At 52.5% G+C, this 17,697-nt stretch overlaps 1 protein-coding gene across 1 annotated transcript in view; it reads left to right on the top strand.

Annotated features, from left to right (window-relative positions):
• Positions 1-676: 676 nt before the first annotated feature.
• MYO7A (myosin VIIA) overlaps positions 677-17,697 on the top strand; it is a 69,562-nt gene continuing 52,541 nt past the window's right edge. The window contains exons 1-9 of the mRNA XM_042780956.1: positions 677-775; positions 7,280-7,432; positions 11,438-11,455; positions 12,736-12,920; positions 13,503-13,624; positions 13,702-13,844; positions 14,129-14,242; positions 15,862-16,015; positions 17,042-17,118. Coding sequence (XP_042636890.1) covers positions 677-775; positions 7,280-7,432; positions 11,438-11,455; positions 12,736-12,920; positions 13,503-13,624; positions 13,702-13,844; positions 14,129-14,242; positions 15,862-16,015; positions 17,042-17,118 — 1,065 coding nt within the window. The remainder of the gene's footprint in view (positions 776-7,279; positions 7,433-11,437; positions 11,456-12,735; positions 12,921-13,502; positions 13,625-13,701; positions 13,845-14,128; positions 14,243-15,861; positions 16,016-17,041; positions 17,119-17,697) is intronic.

The raw sequence follows: 17,697 nt of genomic DNA, 5'->3' as shown, positions 1-17,697 counted from the left end.
TGGACTCTTGCGGAGCATGTAGTGAGAGCCAGGCCCCGTGCTAGACTCTGCAGAGCATGCAAATATGAAACCCTCTCCTGTCGAGGTCAGCTTCCCCCACAAGCCAGGAAATCACAGGCCAGGAAAAATGGTGTGGATGAACTCTTGTCACCTGGCCCAGTGCAGAACTGTGTCACTGGGAGGTACCTGCTACTATAGCTGAAATCTACCTCCGGGGAATTGGAGGTTGCAGTATTCACCCACAGTCTGGGTAGTGTCTCCTTTTGGATGGAGGACGTGGTGTGGGTGGTTTGGTGTGGCTGCCTGGACCTCAGTGAGTCTCTACAACAAGTTCAAGTGTAGAACAGTGGGAGAGTCAGGCTGTGGACAGGCCTGGGCTTGAAGTTGTCCAGCTATGGCCTTGGCTCTTTCCCTCTCTAAGCCTCTGCTTATGTGTCTGCAAAATGGGGCAAGTGATGGCTGCCATGAAGGAGGGGTTGATAATGTTACGTAAGTGCAGCCCAGGGCCTGGCACCAGGAGGCCTTTCATGAGTGTAAGTTCTCCTCTTTCCTCTTTTCCAAGATTGGCAGAAGAACCTCCAGGAATGAAGGGTATGAGACTCCCTGGAAGGGGTGCCTGGTCCCCCTCCCTGCTCACCTGGGCTCTCTCTCTCCCTTACAGGGGGACTATGTCTGGATGGACCTGAGATCCGGGCAGGAGTTTGATGTGCCCATCGGGGCGGTGGTGAAGCTCTGTGACTCTGGGCAGATCCAGGTGGTAGACGACGAAGGCAATGTGAGTAGCTCCCCAGCCCTCCCCACCCCCTTGCTTTGGGGAAGACTCATGCTGACAAGTGACCTGAGGCAGGGACCAGGCAGTGCCCTGCTTCAGGCAGTCGAAATCGTGGCTGCACCCCCACTTTACCTCTTAGACATCTGCTCCTCCATAGAGACTTCCCCACTACCCCAGTGAGAGGGGACTTCCCCTTCTGCCACATTAGCGTTTCAGTCCACTCTGCATGGTATTGAATACATGTGTCTCTATGTGTATGAGTGTGTGTGTGTGTTGGGAGCTTCCCAGGAACAGGGGTGCTTTGTGGTCAGATAGACTGGATTCAAATCCCATCTCACCCACTTATTAGCTGTGCAGGCTCGGCCAAGTCTTGCCTTCTGATCCTCAGTTTTCTCTTCTAAAATGAGGATAATTATAACGATCTCACAGTGTTGTTGACCCATAAAAGAGATTACAGTAAAGTTAGTCTGAAAGCTCCTATGGTCTCAGTTTGTTGGGTTAAAGTATCAAAAAGCCATAGGAAGTTCTCATCCATTTTGACACTGCCTCATGGATTAACCCTTTCTCTTTCATGGCCCTGAAGGGCAGGTAGTGACAGTGGGGCCTTGGGGAGGGAAGGAAAGATCTGAAGTCAGGGCCCAGGCCTGCAGAAGGTAGTCTGGTCTTGGGGCCTCTGAACATGTGTGTGCATGGGCAGAGGTAATGAGGGCATGGTACAGGGGACAGTGTTGTAACTCAGCAGGTACACAAGGGACCTAGAGACATTCAATCCTGTTGTAATTTGGGTTGTGCCAGGTGCTGTGCCCAGCTCTGGGGACATAGAGATAAGACCGAGCCCCTGTCTCAGCCTCCTGATGGGGAGAGTGAGAAAAACAGGATGCAGTGATGGGGGCAGAAGGCTCTGCTGGGAACAAGGAGAGAGTTCAGGACTCTGGAGCCCAGGTGCTGGACACAAGGTGGCAGGGCATCACTGATAGCCTGCACTCCTCAGGGGGCCCTCTCCAGGCCTGAAAGCCCTTTGAACTCAAGTTCTCTCTTTCGATCCTCACAGCATCTGTGAAAGTCAGGAAGGGCACAGTTGTTACCCCATGGGGAAACTGAGGCACAGAGAAAGGCCACTCTGACCTATCATGTAGCTGGCAGGTGATGGTGCTGGGATGAGAACCTAGACTTCTAGGGGTACCTTTTAATTCTTAACATCTCAGTGGCAGCTTTGCCGCCTTGGCCCTTGGGGCTCAGGTTCTGTTAACCACGCTGTTGTTGCCTGGACTTTAGAACCAGAGCATCTGTAGTGTCAGTCCTAGGACCCTCTAGGAAGCCATTGTGAGGCTGCAGTCACATAAGCCAGGCACAGGCCGGATGGCAGCACCAATGGGCCTATGAACCTGCCTGGAGCCCTGGGGGAGCAGGGACTCTGCCTGAAGGGTTGAGTTTCCCCTGGGTCATGTTGCATGTCAGATGGTGTCCCATAACTCTGTGTCATCAGATCCCAGAGGTCCCCCTCCCACCCTGCCCCCATCAAGGCCTGAGAGTGGGAGCTGCAGGAAGGGGAGGGGCATGACTGGTGAGGAGGGCTGGGGTTTGCTTCAGTAGCCTTCTGGCCCCTCTGTGCTTCTCTTTCAAAGTGCTTTTCCCACCCATCCCATCCCCTCAGCCATCATCTTGACCCATCTGTCTTCCCATAGACTCCCAGCACCTTGAGGGCAAGGGCCAGGAGACTACCCCTGGTTCCCCAGCATGGAGAAGGTTCTCCGTAAGCATTGCTGAATGAATGAATGAATGGAAGGTTACAGTTCCAGTCCTCATTGAGACCCCAGTGATCTGCCTTTGTCTAAGCCATTCCTATTGCCAGATGTACCCCCTCCTTCCTTTTCTTTACAGACCCTGATACTCCTGTCTTTTCTAGCTCAGTCCAAGGCCAGCTCTTTCCTTAATGCATCCCAGTCCTCAGAATTGGCCATGTGTGTGCAATCTCTCTCTCTCTGTCATTCCTTTAGGGCCAAGCCTCGGTTTCTGCCCTGGTTGTACTTTGGCCCATGTCTAGGTGCTTGTGAACATTGAGCCAAGGAGTGGTGATCTCAGTTGGGAACCTTATGCAGGAAAGAGGTGGAGAGAGGCTCAACTCTGCCATTTAACTCTGTGGCAGTGTGATCCTAGGTGAGTCACTTTACCTCTCTGAGCCTAACTGCTCACTCATATAACAATGCACTGCCATTGAGTCGTACCCGACTCATAGTAACTCCTCCTTTGATTTCCGAGGCAGTATCACTGCAAAAGTAGATTGCCCAACCCTCCTTCCGAGGAGTGGCTGGTGGGTTTGAACCACCAGCCTTCTGGTTAGTAGTCAAATGCCTTAGGCATTATACTACCAGAGCTCCTTTGTAAGACAAAGGGGTAGTAATTCTCTCTGACAGTGGGCAACAAGTGAGAACATGTGTCTCCTCTGTAAAACTAGAAAATATTAGAATAATAATACGCAGGCCTTGCTAAGCATTTCCTAGTCCCCAGAAGACTGGCTATTATTGTATCAGTTAATCTTCCAACATACCCAGGAAGAAGAGACTGTTATGATTTCCATTTTATAGGTGAGATCATGGGTGCATAGTGAGGTACAGTGACTTGAGCAAGATATTTAACTGCCAGTGTGTTAACCTCTATGCTGACTCTCATGGGGACCAGCAGCTGGGCAGAGGCAGGTAGGCAGACAGCCTGGCCAGGAGCCTTTTCTAAGGCAGCTAATGCTGGGCCTAGCACTGAGCCAGGGGGTGGGGACCAGACAGCAGAATTCTCCAACTGGATCAGCTTTTATCAAGAAATAGGTGTCCAGGAGAGAGAAATGTTCCACACAAGACTGGAAAGTCCAGGTGGGTATTTGGACCTCATCATTTGGCCATTTGCAAATGCCTTTGGGAGGGTATGACTGGTTTGAAATGCTCCTGGCCCAGAAAGTGCCGTGAAATGCCAAGGAAATGGGAATGATGGGCTCTGGCTGACCCTGTCCCTGACACCTCTGAGGGCCCTGGGCAGGTCACCATTGTGCTCCAAGCATCAGTTTTCTCATGTAAAGTGAGGGGGCTAGAGTCAGGGACTTCTGGGGTCTTTCCCAGGACTTCTGCTTCTACTAAAGTCCTGGTCCTTAGTTGCCAGTTGACCATCTGTCCCGTCAGAGTTTCCCTGGCACATCCTTTCTGCCCAGACTCATATGAGGTGCCATTGACCAGGGATGGATCAGACATGGAATCCGGCCTCCATGAGCTCTCAGCCTTGGAGCTAATCAAGAGGAAGGGACTGAACCAGACTCAGTCCATGGCAACCTGTGTGATCACTGCCTTATTCAAAGGAAGACCTTCCAGAGGAGGCCCCCAATCCAGTGTGAATGGAGCTGGGGACAGCATAGGTGGAGCATGTGAGTGGGGGCAGCATTGTTAGGGAAAGCTTTAGAATCTGGCAACATCTGTGCTGAGCCTGAAGATATGAATGAGTAGAAATAAGGTAGAGAGAACAGCATGAGCAAAGTCACAGAGGTGTTTGGGGGAAGTGGAGACCAGTCTTGCCCAGCTTGGAAGTACAGGGGTAGCTGGGGCAAAGGCTAACCATCCCCGGGTTGTCCTCTGGTTCTAAAGTCCATTCATGCAGGGGCTTGAATGCCAGGCTGAGGAGTGTGGGGACAGTCAGGGAAGGGTTCAAAGCCCCAGAGTGATAGGGTCAGACTGGTGCTTGAGGAAACTCCCAGGTGGACAAGGGATTGGGGGTAGAGCTGAATATAAGGCAGAGAACAGCAAGAAACAGGGGCCATGGCCAGGTGAGAGTTGGTGGTCTGGATCAGGGTGCGAACTTGAGGTTGTTCAGGAGAACACTGCCCACTCAGTACCCTTTCATAGGGTTTATAGGGTTGATTGGGCAGCACTGAGTGACCAGCTGGGTAGGGGCAGAGAGAGGGATAGAGTTGATGCTCAGATTCCTGCTGTCTGACTGTTGGGAGTGGTTATCCTAGAGGGAACCGGAGGAGGAAAAGATGCAGGTGGGCAGGACATTTGAAGTCTTGAGCTGGGAAGTTGCAGAGAGGTCTCCTTACCCCCAAAAGTCAGATTGCTACTTGATCTAGGTCCTGGAATTGGGAACAGGAAGGGAGCCCCAGGGAACCATGGGGACCAGACTCAGGCTGTGGCCACAACCCAGAGCATAGGTCTGACTTTCACTGCCCCGAGAGGCTGCAATTGTAGGGACAAGGTGTTGGAGACCATTGGGGGAGGAGAGGCTTCCAGAGCACTGAGAAAACCAGAGTTCTCTTGTTTGTAGAAAGAGCCAACTACTGCCCAGATGCTCGCCTCACTGCCACCTTGTGGCAGCAGGAAATATTGCAGGCTCGAGTAGGGAAAGCCTCAGAACTAGTTTCTGCTTCATCTCCCCCCTGTCCCCCACGCCCCCCAAAAAACTCATTGCAGTGAATCTTGACTCATAGTGACTCAGTAGGACAGAGTATAACTGCCCCATAGAGTTTCCAAGGATTGGCACTTCTTTCTTCCACGGAGTGGCTGGTGGGTTCAAACTGTCGAACTTCTGGTTAGCAGTCGAGTGCTTTTAACCACTGTGCCACCAGGGCTTCAGCTTCATCTCACAGATTCTGAAAGTTCATCCCTTGCCAGAAAGTCCTGTGAAATATATGCCAAATGGGTCCACTTCTACCCCCCTCCCCTGCTACTGCCAGACCTTCAGGCTTTCCCTTAAAGGTTGAGCCCTTGCCAGCCTCAGAGGCGTTGCTTTGGCTGTTCCCTTCCCCCACATTCTCTTGGAGTGGTCTCTTTCTCATCATTCAGGTCTCAGCTCAAATGTCATCTCCTCATGGAGGTGGTCCCTGACTAGGGTGATGTTACTAGGGTGGGTGTGGGGGATGGACCACACTGGGAAACACTGTCAGATGGGGTGACATCAAAATGACTATCAAAATTTTGTGCAGTGTTTCAGCAGAAATGTATTATTTTTAATAAAAAAAAAAATCCCTGCAGCTAGTTATAACAACAAAAACATTTTCCATAAGCTCAGTTTGTACGTATCAGTATACCTACAAGCCTGCTACAAGGCTGAAACGCTCTATGCTAACTTACTCTTTGAACCTTCTAATGCCAGTGGGTCTGAGCTGTCATTATTACCTAGTTACAAAGATGTTTTGAATTGAATGGTTTCATCTGCACGTGCTACTTTTGTTGTTTTGGTTGCTGCTGGAGTTTATATCACAGCCACTGATTTTGTCAATTTTTTTGGTGTTTTTGCTGTAGTATTGTGGTAATTTGAATTTGTGAGCTTATGTCAGTAACATTTTTGAGAATGAAATAGTAATTTACAGAAAAGAAGGAGAAATATCAAAAAGGCTTCCACTCAGTTACTAGTGATGTTGTAACTAATAATGCAATTCAATGTAGAATGATTTTATAAAGTAATTTTGTTGTTAGTATGCATAGTCTAAGAAATAGCAGTTTAAGCAATTTACAACGGTATTTATCAAATATTACTCTATGATTAAAATTGGTAGTAAGCATTACTAAGGATTCTGTATGGTCTGGTATGGGAGGAGGTCCGGGTGGGGGGGTGGGGAGACACCATGAGTGACACCAACGCTAGTGCATCACTGCTGACCACCCTATCTCAAGTAGCTCCCCCTTGGCCCTGCATCACATATGCCTGTTACTCTCTGAAGCTCTGAAATGACTTATTATGCATTAGTTTACCAGACCCTAGATTTGAAGCCAAGTCTTTCTAACGCCAATGATTACTTTCTGCTCCATCCTGCAAAGTGACTCTACAAAACCAAACTCCCTGCCTTCAAGTTGGGTTTACCAGGCTGTGGATCTTTATAGGAGTAGATTGTTCCATCTTCCTTCCACGGAACAGCTGGTGGGTTTGAACCACTGACCTGGTTAGCAGCCAAGTTCACCACCACTGGAGCTCCTTAAATATTTACAGAAGTAGATTGTCTTATCTTTCTACTGCGGAGTGGCTGGTGGGTTTGAATCGCCAACCTTCTGGTTAAGCACTCAAATGCCTTAACCACTACACTACCAGAACTCCTAACTACAGTGTAAAACCAAAAAAACTAAACTCATTTCCCAGGCGGTGTCACTACGGAAGTAGATTGCCCAATCGTCTTTTCCAGAAGTGGCTGGTGGGTTTGAACCACCACCCTTCTAGTTGGCAGTCAAATGTCTTAGGTACTACGCCACCAGAGCTCCTAAGACGGTGTTGTTGTTGTTGTTAAGACGGTGTAGGGTGGGGTTAAAGTCCCTACTCTGTGCACCTCAGGTCTGCAGAAAAGAGTTCCCTAAGAGGAGGCGGAGTTGTCCACCGGAGGGTGAGGATGCCGGGCTCAGACCTGTAAATGGGTTTTGCTGTGAGACAGAACAAGACCCTTGTCAGGGTCGCACAGAACCCGGGACTCCGGCGTTCCGGGGCCCCTCCCTTGCAGTGTGCAGCCTGGACCCTCCTGATGTGGCCGCCCGTGCCTCCCCGCAGGAACACTGGATCTCCCCGCAGAACGCTACGCACATCAAGCCCATGCACCCCACGTCGGTCCACGGCGTGGAAGACATGATCCGCCTGGGGGACCTCAACGAGGCGGGCATCCTGCGCAACCTGCTCATCCGCTACCGAGACCACCTCATCTACGTGAGTGCCGCCCTCCTCCCGCCCAGAGCCCCGCCCACCCAGCTCTAAGGCCCGCCCCTCAGGTGGGCCCAGCCTCCTGAGATTGACCCGCCTGCCGCTGGGGGCCAGGACCTCACTGTGGCACATTCCTCTCCTCTGAGTCCTGGCTTGTGCTGTGTGGCTGAAGAAGGGGGCGATTCTAACCACAGGTTCATGAGTCGTTTATAGACCTTGAAACCACTGGGGGACCAGGATTTATGGAAGAGTTGTTGTTAGGTGCTTTGAGTGTATTCCGACTCATAGTGATCCCATAGGTAGAGTGGAGCTGCCTCATAAGGTCTTCTCGACCTTCCCCCGTGAGGGGCTGCTAGGTAGCCTCAAACCACCAACCTTTCGGTTAACAGCCCAGGGTTTAACCTTCGTGCCACCTCCTCTTCTAAAGGAGAGGGGAGGGAAAAAACAAAAAACAAGTTCCTTCTGGAAACAGTGAATACTGTTTGCAGAATTTTGGAGGGGCGGGGATAGACTTATTAGCTGGCAGCTACTGGGGAGATCAGCCTGACATTCTATTCTCCAGTAGGCTGACTAAGGGATCAAAGAAAGTAATTCCAGACGTTTATGGATTCTCCAGAAAACCCTGAGATCTGCATGTTTGTCTCATTAGAAGTCTTCACCAGTGTTCTTTCTGACCTTTTTTCTGGGTGAGAGAGAAGAGGGTGAGGGGACAGGTGCCATCTCCTATGAAGGGACAGGGGAGGAACCAAGGTGAGGAGGTCTAAGCTGCTTTCTTTTTCCCAGAAGCCAAGCTGTGGGAGGTGGAAGGGCCCCAGTTCTGACAGTCTGTGGGTCTAAGATTCTGGGTGTCTACTGGTTTGAGGATCGATGCTCTAAGAATTCCAGGTACAAAGAGGTTTCCTCATTTTGCTAAGTCTATGATTCTGTGAAGCTCTGGTAGCATAGTGCCTACGGCACTTGACTGCTAACTAGAAGGTTGGCGGTTCAAACCCACCAGCCACTCCTGGGAAGGAAGGTTGGGCAATCCTACTTCCGTAGTGATACTGCCTTGGAAACCCAAGGAGGGGTCGCTATGAGTTGGGGTCGACTCGATGGCAAATAACAACAACAACAACAACATGATTCTGTGATGGATGGATGAAAGGATCGGAGCAGGGCTTTGAAGAAGCAATATGACTATTGTCCCACCCAGAAACTGTACCCGTCCCTAACCATGGCAACCCCTAGTGGCTGCAGGGATTGGGTTACACAGGACGGCAGCCCCAGGCACCCAGGATTTCTTCAGGTTACCAGGAGGCTGGCCCCTGCTGGCTCACAGCCTTGGCCAGAGATACTCTGTCCCTGACTGTCTGCCCTGGGCTTGCCTGCCTCCAGCTGGTCTCCTCCAAGAGCCTGAGGGACAGCACCCCAGGGACACAAACCAGCCCCAGGGACCCCAGAACAAGGGAGCACCCTCAGATGATACTTAGCAACCCCTCATTGGGTAGTTCCAGAATCTACCCAATGTCCTGCAGGGAGTGCGTGGGGAGACTGGCCTGGGACTCAGATGCCAAGCAGACCTCTTGTTCTAGTATCCAGTCATAAAATCTGCCCTATGGGGCCACAGGATGGGGTAGGAGAGAAATAAGGAGCTATTCCCAAGGTTGGAGCCCTGGTCTTGGAGGTGAGAGGTCTAGGCATATGGCCTGGGGGAGTCCCTGCCCCTCTCTGGTTTTAGTCTTCCCTCTGGCTCAATGGGAGACTTCAAGAGGTAGTCTCTGTGATTCTGGGAAGGTGTTTGAATCCTAGGATGTGATCTCCATGGCCTGCTAAAGGAGAGGTCCCCAGGTTTGGCAGGCTTGAGAGCTTCCTGGAGGAGGTGGGACTTGAGGAGGGATTCCTGTCACATCTCTAGGGGTATGTCTCTCGGACCCCAGAGAGGTTCCCTGGGAGCCACCTGTATTGTATCTCTGGCTTGGGAATAGCTCCTTATCTCTCTCCCACCTCATTCTGTGACCCCATAGGGCTGGTTTTATTACTAGAGACTTGAGCAAGAGGCCTCTGCTGAGTGGTTGGGCATTAACTCTCTGCTGACTGTAGACCATTGGAGAGAGAGGCCAGAAGGCCTCAGAGAGCAATGTCAAGCTCCTCAGAGGACAGAGAGGACTGAAGTGTGCCTGGATCTTGTTGCCAGTGTTGGTGAAGCCTCCTTACTCTCTTTTCACTATCCCAGCTACCAGCTACAGAGGTGCATTCATGGGATTTGGGGAAGTCCAGGTGGAGAGGCAAGAGCTATGTGGTGTGTGATGAATCACACAGGAAGGGGGCCTAGCTTCCTGGAGGAAGACCTGGAGGGTGGAGTCAGAATTAGCTGGATAAGGGGATGGAGTGTGGTGGTGGGCGAAGCTGGTGAGGCCAGCACTCTGTGGTAGACACTCGTCAGTGGTCATGGAGAGGAGTCTGGACCTTGTCCTGAGGTCAATGGGAAACCATTAGGGGTTTTAGCAGTGGAGAAACACAGTGTGATTCTTAAAAAGGTCACCCTGGCTCTGAGTGGAGGCCGGATTGTAGAGAGAATGTGTGGAAGTGGGGAGCCCACTGAGGAGATGGTGGTGCCTTGAACCAGGAATAGCCATAGAGATGGAGAGAAGTGGGGGTGGTGGGAGGGAGAGGAAGGTGTCGAGGAGCTTCCCGGGTTTCTACCCTGGGTGATGTCTTTATGGTGCTCTTTGCCCAGTGGGGAAGGCTGGGGAGGCACAAAACGGGGAGAAGGATGAATGCTATTTTTCACCACTGAGAGACATCAGTGGAAATGTCAGGAGACAGGTGGCTCAAGGGTCTGGTGCTCAGGAAGTCCCTGGGCAGAGTGGAGAGGGTCGTGGAAGCTGTGGGAGGCGGCAGCCTCCCAGAGTGTTGAGCTGAGAAGAGGGTCGAGGCCCCAGCAAGGAAGGCTTCTCATAATGTCTCATCTCATCACACACGCGCGCGCGCACACACACACACACACACACACCCTTAGCCTGCTCTCAGGGGCACCTCTGTCTGATTCTCCCCCTGCCCTCATTGTCTGCTTCATTAGGATCCGAAATAGTGCCTCTGCCACTAGCCTCGGTGACTGCCATTCATCCTCCTCCAGCTCCCAGAGTGACCTTTCTCAAGCAGACCTCCCAAATGTCACGCCCTTTCATGCTGTGCTCTAATGAGCCTGGCTCAATAACTCCTGCCCAACTCCCAATAGAAGCTGGGTATCTCTGAGCTCCTACCCCGAGACTTTCCCTCCCCAGCGTCCTGCTTTATGGCCATCAACCTCCCCACATGTCTGGGTAAAGGTTTTTGAATGAATGCACGGAGTCAATCTCATGCCACATGGTGACCAGGGGCCAGACAGTTCAGTGTCACATTATTAAGGAAATATTGAAAAGAAAGGAAGGTAGCGCCCTGGGCTGTCCTGGCACCTGGCAAAGATTATTCCCTTTAGTCGTCACTGCAGTTCTAGGAGGTAGGCATTAAGGATCCCCATTTTACAGATGAGCAAACTGAAGCTTGTTGTTGTTGTTGTTATGTGCCGCTGAGTTGGATCTGACTCATAGCGACCCCTTCTTGGGATTCCGAAGTGGAATCACGATGCAAGTAGATTGCCCAACCTTCCTCCCGAGGAGTGGCTGGTGGGTTTGAACCGCCAGCTTCCTGGTTAGCAGTCAAGTGCCTTAGGCACTACGCTAGCAGAGCTCCCAATTGAAGCTTAGAGGAGTGATTTGCCAAAGAGATTTTACTTGTGCCTGATGCCCAGTCTGGAGCAGGTTGCTGGTAAGTGAACTAGAATCTAACTGGTTCCCACAGTTAGGCAGGGCTGGGCTGTAGGAGAAGGTGGCAGGGAACCTGGGGATGGAGCCTGGAGGATTGAGGCCCTGATCTGAGAATTCAGCCCAGCCCTGGGCTGTGTGGGTTGCTGCTCATGCAGAACCCCCTCATTTTCCCTCTTCCCCACTGACTAGCTCCTTTTTCTCCTGCTCCGGCACTTTCCAACATCAGACCAGCTGTGGAGGGCCGGTGAGTGTGTTTCTGAGTCACCATCAGTCAGGGCTGGCTCCAGCTTTGGGCTTATATGCTTGGCCTGGCTGCTAGCCTTCCTGCCTCTCTCCCCGACCCCACCCCATCTCTTCCTGCTCAGGCTTTTGCTGCACAGTCAGTGACCACAGCATTACCCCTGCCTGTGCCATGGGCTGCTTGGAAGAAGAGGAGGCTTGAGTAGGAGATGAGGGTCCTCCTGGGTTCAGGGTCGGGCAGTGCCTGACCTGCTCTCAGGGCCTTGGGGAGTGGGGAATGACACCAGGAGCCAAGCCCAGGGGTGTTTTGTAGCCTCAGCTGGCCCCACGTGAGCCCGTCCCCTGGCATACAGTGCTCGCAGCAGTGCTTCCCCCGCATGGTCATGATGGGCTGAGGCCGCAGCCCTGGACTGATGCACGGAGCCTTGGGTAGGACAGGACAGGGGCTGTCACCTCCTCTGTGCAGTCATATCTTTCTTCCACCTCTCCAGACCACAGATGTCAATTTGCATGCATCATCAATTATAGGCTGGGTCCGACCTTTTCGAAATTGCAAGGGCTGTGGGAGGAGGGAGAAATAATCCCTGAGCTCCTCACTCTGCCCTGATGGCAGGGGGGGCAGGCCATGTCATCCCCTGGGTGGCAGGGCCCCGGGTAGCCAATGTGACCACTAACAGAGGAGCCCAAGTAGAGAAAGCCCCCCAGGAGGCCCCTGTACCTACAATGCTAGGAGGGCACAGGGGCCATCTGCCCTGAATCAGTGCTGCAGAGACTAGGACCCACCCAGCCCCCCAAACCACAGACCCAGACCTTCCACTCCCCTCTCACCAATCCAGCCTCCATTCTGGACATGGTCCAGCACATGCATTCCACTCCCAAAGGTAGGATGTGGGGCTTGGGGTAAAGATGAGAACCAACGTCCGGGAACTTACTGAATTTTAAAATACTCTATCTCCTTTTACCTTCCTAAACAGTCATGTTATGTTCATTTTACAGATAAAACTAAAGAAATTGAGGCTCAGAGACCCTTCCTCCTTCCCTCTCACCCACTTCCTCTCTTCCTTCACCAAAGACTTGAGCACCTACTCTGAGCCATGCCTAATGCTAGCCTGCAGACCCTGCCTCCAGCTCATAAGGAGGCGGGATTCCGAGCCCAGCTCCACCTGACCCCAAAGCCAGTGCTCTTTCTGTCTGAGGGACAGAGGAGGGCAGAGTGTGGGGACTTCCTAAAATCAGAGCTGCCGCATGGATGGTGGTGAGCTCCCTGTCCCTTGTTGCCCTCAGACGTACACAGGCTCCATCCTGGTGGCTGTGAATCCCTACCAGCTGCTCCCTATCTACTCACCACAACACATCCGCCAGTACACCAACAAGAAGATCGGGGAGATGCCCCCCCACATCTTTGCCATCGCTGACAACTGCTACTTCAACATGAAACGCAACAGCCGTGACCAGTGCTGTATCATCAGGTTGGTGGCCAGCACCAGCACATAGCACCTCTGCGTTCTTGCTGACGTTTCTTGAGATTGCACCACTGGGGAGGGGGGCCATGAAGCTTCTGAAGGACCAGACCCTGTGCCCTGTGTGTACTGTTGCAATGTAGAGAATCACCTCCCCTTTCTTGGGCTTTGTATTTCTATTAATGCTACCAAAGCTCATGTTAGCTTTTGAGGCCAGCCTTTTCACTCTTGGTTCCTGTTAAGTTTATGATCAGTTGAAAGCTCAGTCTTGCTTTACATAGGCAGAGAGTCTGTCTTTTCTCTTGGGCAGAGGGAAAAAGGACAAAGCCCTGACAGCATCTAATAAGGGCCACGCTCGGTGGCAAGTATGGATGGAGGGGGTGTGTTTGAATGAAGGGGAAGGAGACTAACCTTCAGGTGTAACAGCACACCTTGCGGGTGAGGGCCTTTCACCGTCCACTCAGTCCTGGAAAATCCATATTGTCAGCCCATTCTACAGGTGGGAGAGCACGCAGCCTGGGATGAGGCCTCAGTGTGGGAGGGCGGTACGGGCTGTGATGGGTCCTCCCGCTCCCTCCATCCTCTCTGCAGTGGGGAGTCCGGGGCAGGGAAGACAGAGAGCACAAAGCTGATTCTGCAGTTCCTGGCGGCTATCAGTGGGCAGCATTCCTGGATTGAGCAGCAAGTGCTGGAGGCCACCCCCATCTTGGAAGGTAGGGTTGAGGCTCCAAGGGTGGAGCAGGCGGCTGGGGTGGCACTGGCCTTGGCCGTGACATTCAGCCTCCCGTAGCATTTGGGAATGCAAAGACTATCCGCAATGACAACTCAAGTCGCTTTGGGAAGTACATCGACATCCACTTTAACAAGCGGGGTGCCATTGAAGGTGCCAAAATTGAGCAATACCTGCTGGAGAAGTCGCGTGTCTGTCGCCAGGTAGGTCTGAGCCCAGGAGATGCAGAAGCAGATGTGGGACTCTCAGGGACAGGGCTGTACCTTTCCAGGACCCTTGGCCTTGAGGATGGTGGGGTGCCCACCATCGGCAGAGCTCTGTGCTGCTGCCTGCTTGCCTCAGTGATGGAAATCTTGCCATTAGTAAAGCCTTTTGTTAAAAGGGTAAAACATGTACAGATTTTCCTCCCACATAGACCTTGTCTGGTTCCTGGTGGCCTCCTACTGCCCTACCCCTATGCCCCAACATCTTGTACCCACATTTCCAGGCCCCCGATGAAAGAAATTACCACGTGTTCTACTGCATGTTGGAGGGCATGAGTGAGGAACAGAAGAAGAAGCTGGGCCTGGGTCAGGCCACTGACTATAACTACTTGGCCATGGTAAGGCTCAGAGGGGCACCTTGGGGAGGGGGCATGCATCCCAGGGAGGTCAGGGTCAGATCTAGATCATGCCCATCTAGCCCCTCCCCAGCTTTGGTTCTAGTGGGTGGACACTGGACCTTCTCCTGCCCCCTGATCTGCCCCAACCCACCTTGAGATTGTATATGCTTAAGACCTGTTCACCACTCAGGCACACACTCTCTCGCACATGCATCTAGATGGGCTCTCACCATAGACACACATTTCTAAAAGTGTGTCTTTTAGCCATCCAAAGGAGCTCTGGTGATGCATTGGTTATGCACTGAGCTGCAAACTGAAAGGTCAGTGGTTCGAACCCACTCAAGCTGCTCCACAGGAGAACAATATGGCAGTCTGCTTCTGTAAGATTTACAGCCTTGGAAACCCTATGGGGAAGTTCTGCCCTGTCCTGGAGGGTTACTGTGAGTCAGCTTGGACAAAAAGAGATACAGGTAGCCATCTAGGACACGTGCACACACATGCCCATGTGCACTCACACACATGAACCTGTCTGACACATACATGCTATCAGTTTAGTTTTTAAAGATATGAAGACGGAGGAGCTTTGCCAGGCCTCCCAGAGTTGTAGGGTGCAGGCTGCTGCAGCCTCACTGGCTCCAGGGCTTACTGGTTTCAGGGCTTTGGTGCCAGTTTCTTGCTGCTGTTTGGGCCTGTATGGGGTGCCCAGTATGCCCAGCATGGGATGGGGGATCTTGGGACCATGCACATAACAGGCTGGCTTGGGGAGCACTAGTCCTTGGTCCTGGGAGAGTCCAGGCCTGGTTTCTTAGGGCTGGGGTGGGCCAGGCTACATGCAGACAAGTGTGAGCCATACATCTGACAAATATGGGAAAACAGAAGGGTGTGTGTGTGTGTGTATGTGTGTGTATGTGTACAGAGATTGTGGTGTGACAGGCCGCCCTGGACGCTTCCTGGAGCTAGCCAGCACATGTGGGGACACACACACATACACACACAGGTCTCATAGACACACAGTCCTGGGCAGACCCCCTATTGGTGCCCTGCCTGTCTGCAGTTATCCTGTCCTCCATCCACCTATCCACACCAGGCTGCACCAAGTGAGGGCGTTCAAGTGAGTGTCCTTGAGGGAGGCAGAGAGACAATAGGGCTTTGATGCTGTAACTGCAAGGCAGGGTGACAGAGGCAGGCCTGGCAGCAGTGCCCTGGCTCCCCTTACTCCAAAGAAGAGGGGACATTGTCTAGTTCCAGATCTTGTCTGGTTCCTGGTGGCCTCCTACTGCCCTACGCCTATGCCCCAACATCTTGTGCCCACATTTCCAGGCCCCTGATGAAAGGAATCACCATGTGTTGTGCTGCATATTAGAGGGCATGAGTGAGGAACAGAAGAAGCTGGGTCCCCAGATGTGGGAAATGTGTCCTTGAGAAGCCCAGGCAGAGATTTTCAGGAGCTCTTATGGTGCTGACTAGGTGAGGTCAGTGCCTGGAGTGGAGCCCAGGTTGGCCTGCAGTGACCTGGCCTGGTAGAAAGGGATCTTTGGCCCAGGCGCTGCCTCTCTAGGGGTACCCATGGCTTCCCTGATGTCTTCCTGTACCCCACTCTCCCAACTCCTGTCCCCCAGGGTAACTGCATAACCTGTGAGGGCCGAGAGGACAGCCAGGAGTATGCCAACATCCGCTCTGCCATGAAGGTGCTCATGTTCACCGACACTGAGAACTGGGAGATCTCGAAGCTCCTGGCTGCCATCCTGCACCTGGGCAACTTGCAGTATGAGGGTGAGAGACCTGCACAGACCCCCATCCCAACCCTGTGCTGGGCCTGAGGAAGTACGGCCTCGGGCTGCCCATGGAGTATTGCCGGATCTGTTTCTGTCCCAACATGAGCCGCTTTTGGGTTGAAAGCTGGGAGAGTTCACCTGTGTGTACATTTGAACAGGTCTGTTAGCTTGAAATCTTTGAGTATGGTGTCACTAGACTGAAATTCCATTGTAAAGATGTGCAGATAAAATATACTGGGAGTTGACCATAGGCCTTTTAAGACCCTTTCCAAATTTGGTTGTTTAAAGGTCAGATGTCTCAGGGATAGGGTAATCTTCGAACTAATTCATGCTAAGGTGTGAGTGACTGAACAGCCACCTTCTGCAAGGAGGAAGGCTAGGGAAGAGAACACGTTCACTCATCTGACACTTTCTGGATACCTGCTATGCTCCAGACAGGGAAATCCTCTGAGACAGGCACCTAGTCTCACTCTGCTTCTGCCTCTGGTTCCAAGCAAGGGTCCTGGCCCAGAGGAGGAAGTTTGGAAAAGTGAATCAATGAATGATCCTAGCTCCAAAGAGCTCACAGTCTAGTGAGACACAGAGAAAGGGTACATCAAGCAGAGGGGCCAGCTTGTGCAAAGGCCTGAGGCCTGAGTGAACAGCTCACACTTGGGGGCAGGTAGATGGTGTCAGGCACTGAGGTAGGCAAGGAGCCAGGGCTGCCTCTGAGAGCTCCGGGAGTCTGAGGTAGAAGCTGGGGGAGGGGCATGTGACTGGCAGGCTCTGCCAGTCAGAGGCTAGGCATGGTGTCAGGTACAGAGCATACACGGTTCCCACCCTCAGGTGCTCATAGGCTCATGGCGAAAACATCTATTACACATATATTGACCCAGAGAAGCATTTAATCACAGTGCTGATATCCTGTGAGGATGAGGCAGGCCTCCTGAGAGTGGGCATGGCAGCCTGGTCCAGCCTAGGACTGGGCCACTCACCCCCATGCTTGCCCTCCCTGCCCTGATGCTGAACCCCTTGCTACTGACAGCCCGTACCTTTGAAAACCTGGATGCCTGCGAGGTCCTCTTCTCCCCATCCCTGGCCACAGCCGCGTCCCTGCTCGAGGTCAGTGCCTAGCCTTTCCCCCAACCTCTACCGCTCCGTCTGTTCCTTTCAGAGAGATAGCTTGACATCAAGCTCAGTGGCGACTTGGAATGTGAGAAACAGTGAGCTGAGGCCTTCTGGGTGGGAGATTTCTGTTCATTATTGAGAACCAACCGGGTTTAGATTCTGTGCTGAGCACAGACCTAAAGGAGTGGAGTCTGGAGGCTGGAAACCTCACAGGCCTGCCCTAGCTCCATCAGCCCTGGTCATGGTGTGGGGCATGGAGAGGCCCTAGGCTGGGGGTCTGTGAAGCTCTGGGCTGTGTGACCCTGAGTGAGTCTCTCCTGTACCCTGGGCTTCGGTCTCCATATCCAGGCCAAAGGTTACTGGTGACCTTGAGCCAAATGCACTGAGTCTGTCTGTCAGTTATTTAGCAAACACTAGGCTCTGCCAGGGGAGCTGTGGTAGCATAGTGGCTAAGGCACTTGACTGCTAACCAGAAGGCTGGCGGTTCAAACCCACCAGCCACTCCTCGGAAGGAAGGTTGGGCAATCCTACTTCCGTAGTGATACTGCCTCGGAAACCCAAGGAGGGGTCGCT

Source organism: Orycteropus afer, unplaced genomic scaffold, assembly GCF_000298275.1.
Source record: "Orycteropus afer afer isolate SDZICR_OR568_19922 unplaced genomic scaffold, OryAfe1.0 scaffold00074, whole genome shotgun sequence".
NCBI lineage: Eukaryota > Metazoa > Chordata > Mammalia > Tubulidentata > Orycteropodidae > Orycteropus > Orycteropus afer.
The sequence above is the reverse complement of the archived record's forward strand: the minus strand, read 5'-3'. Positions and strand labels throughout refer to the sequence as shown.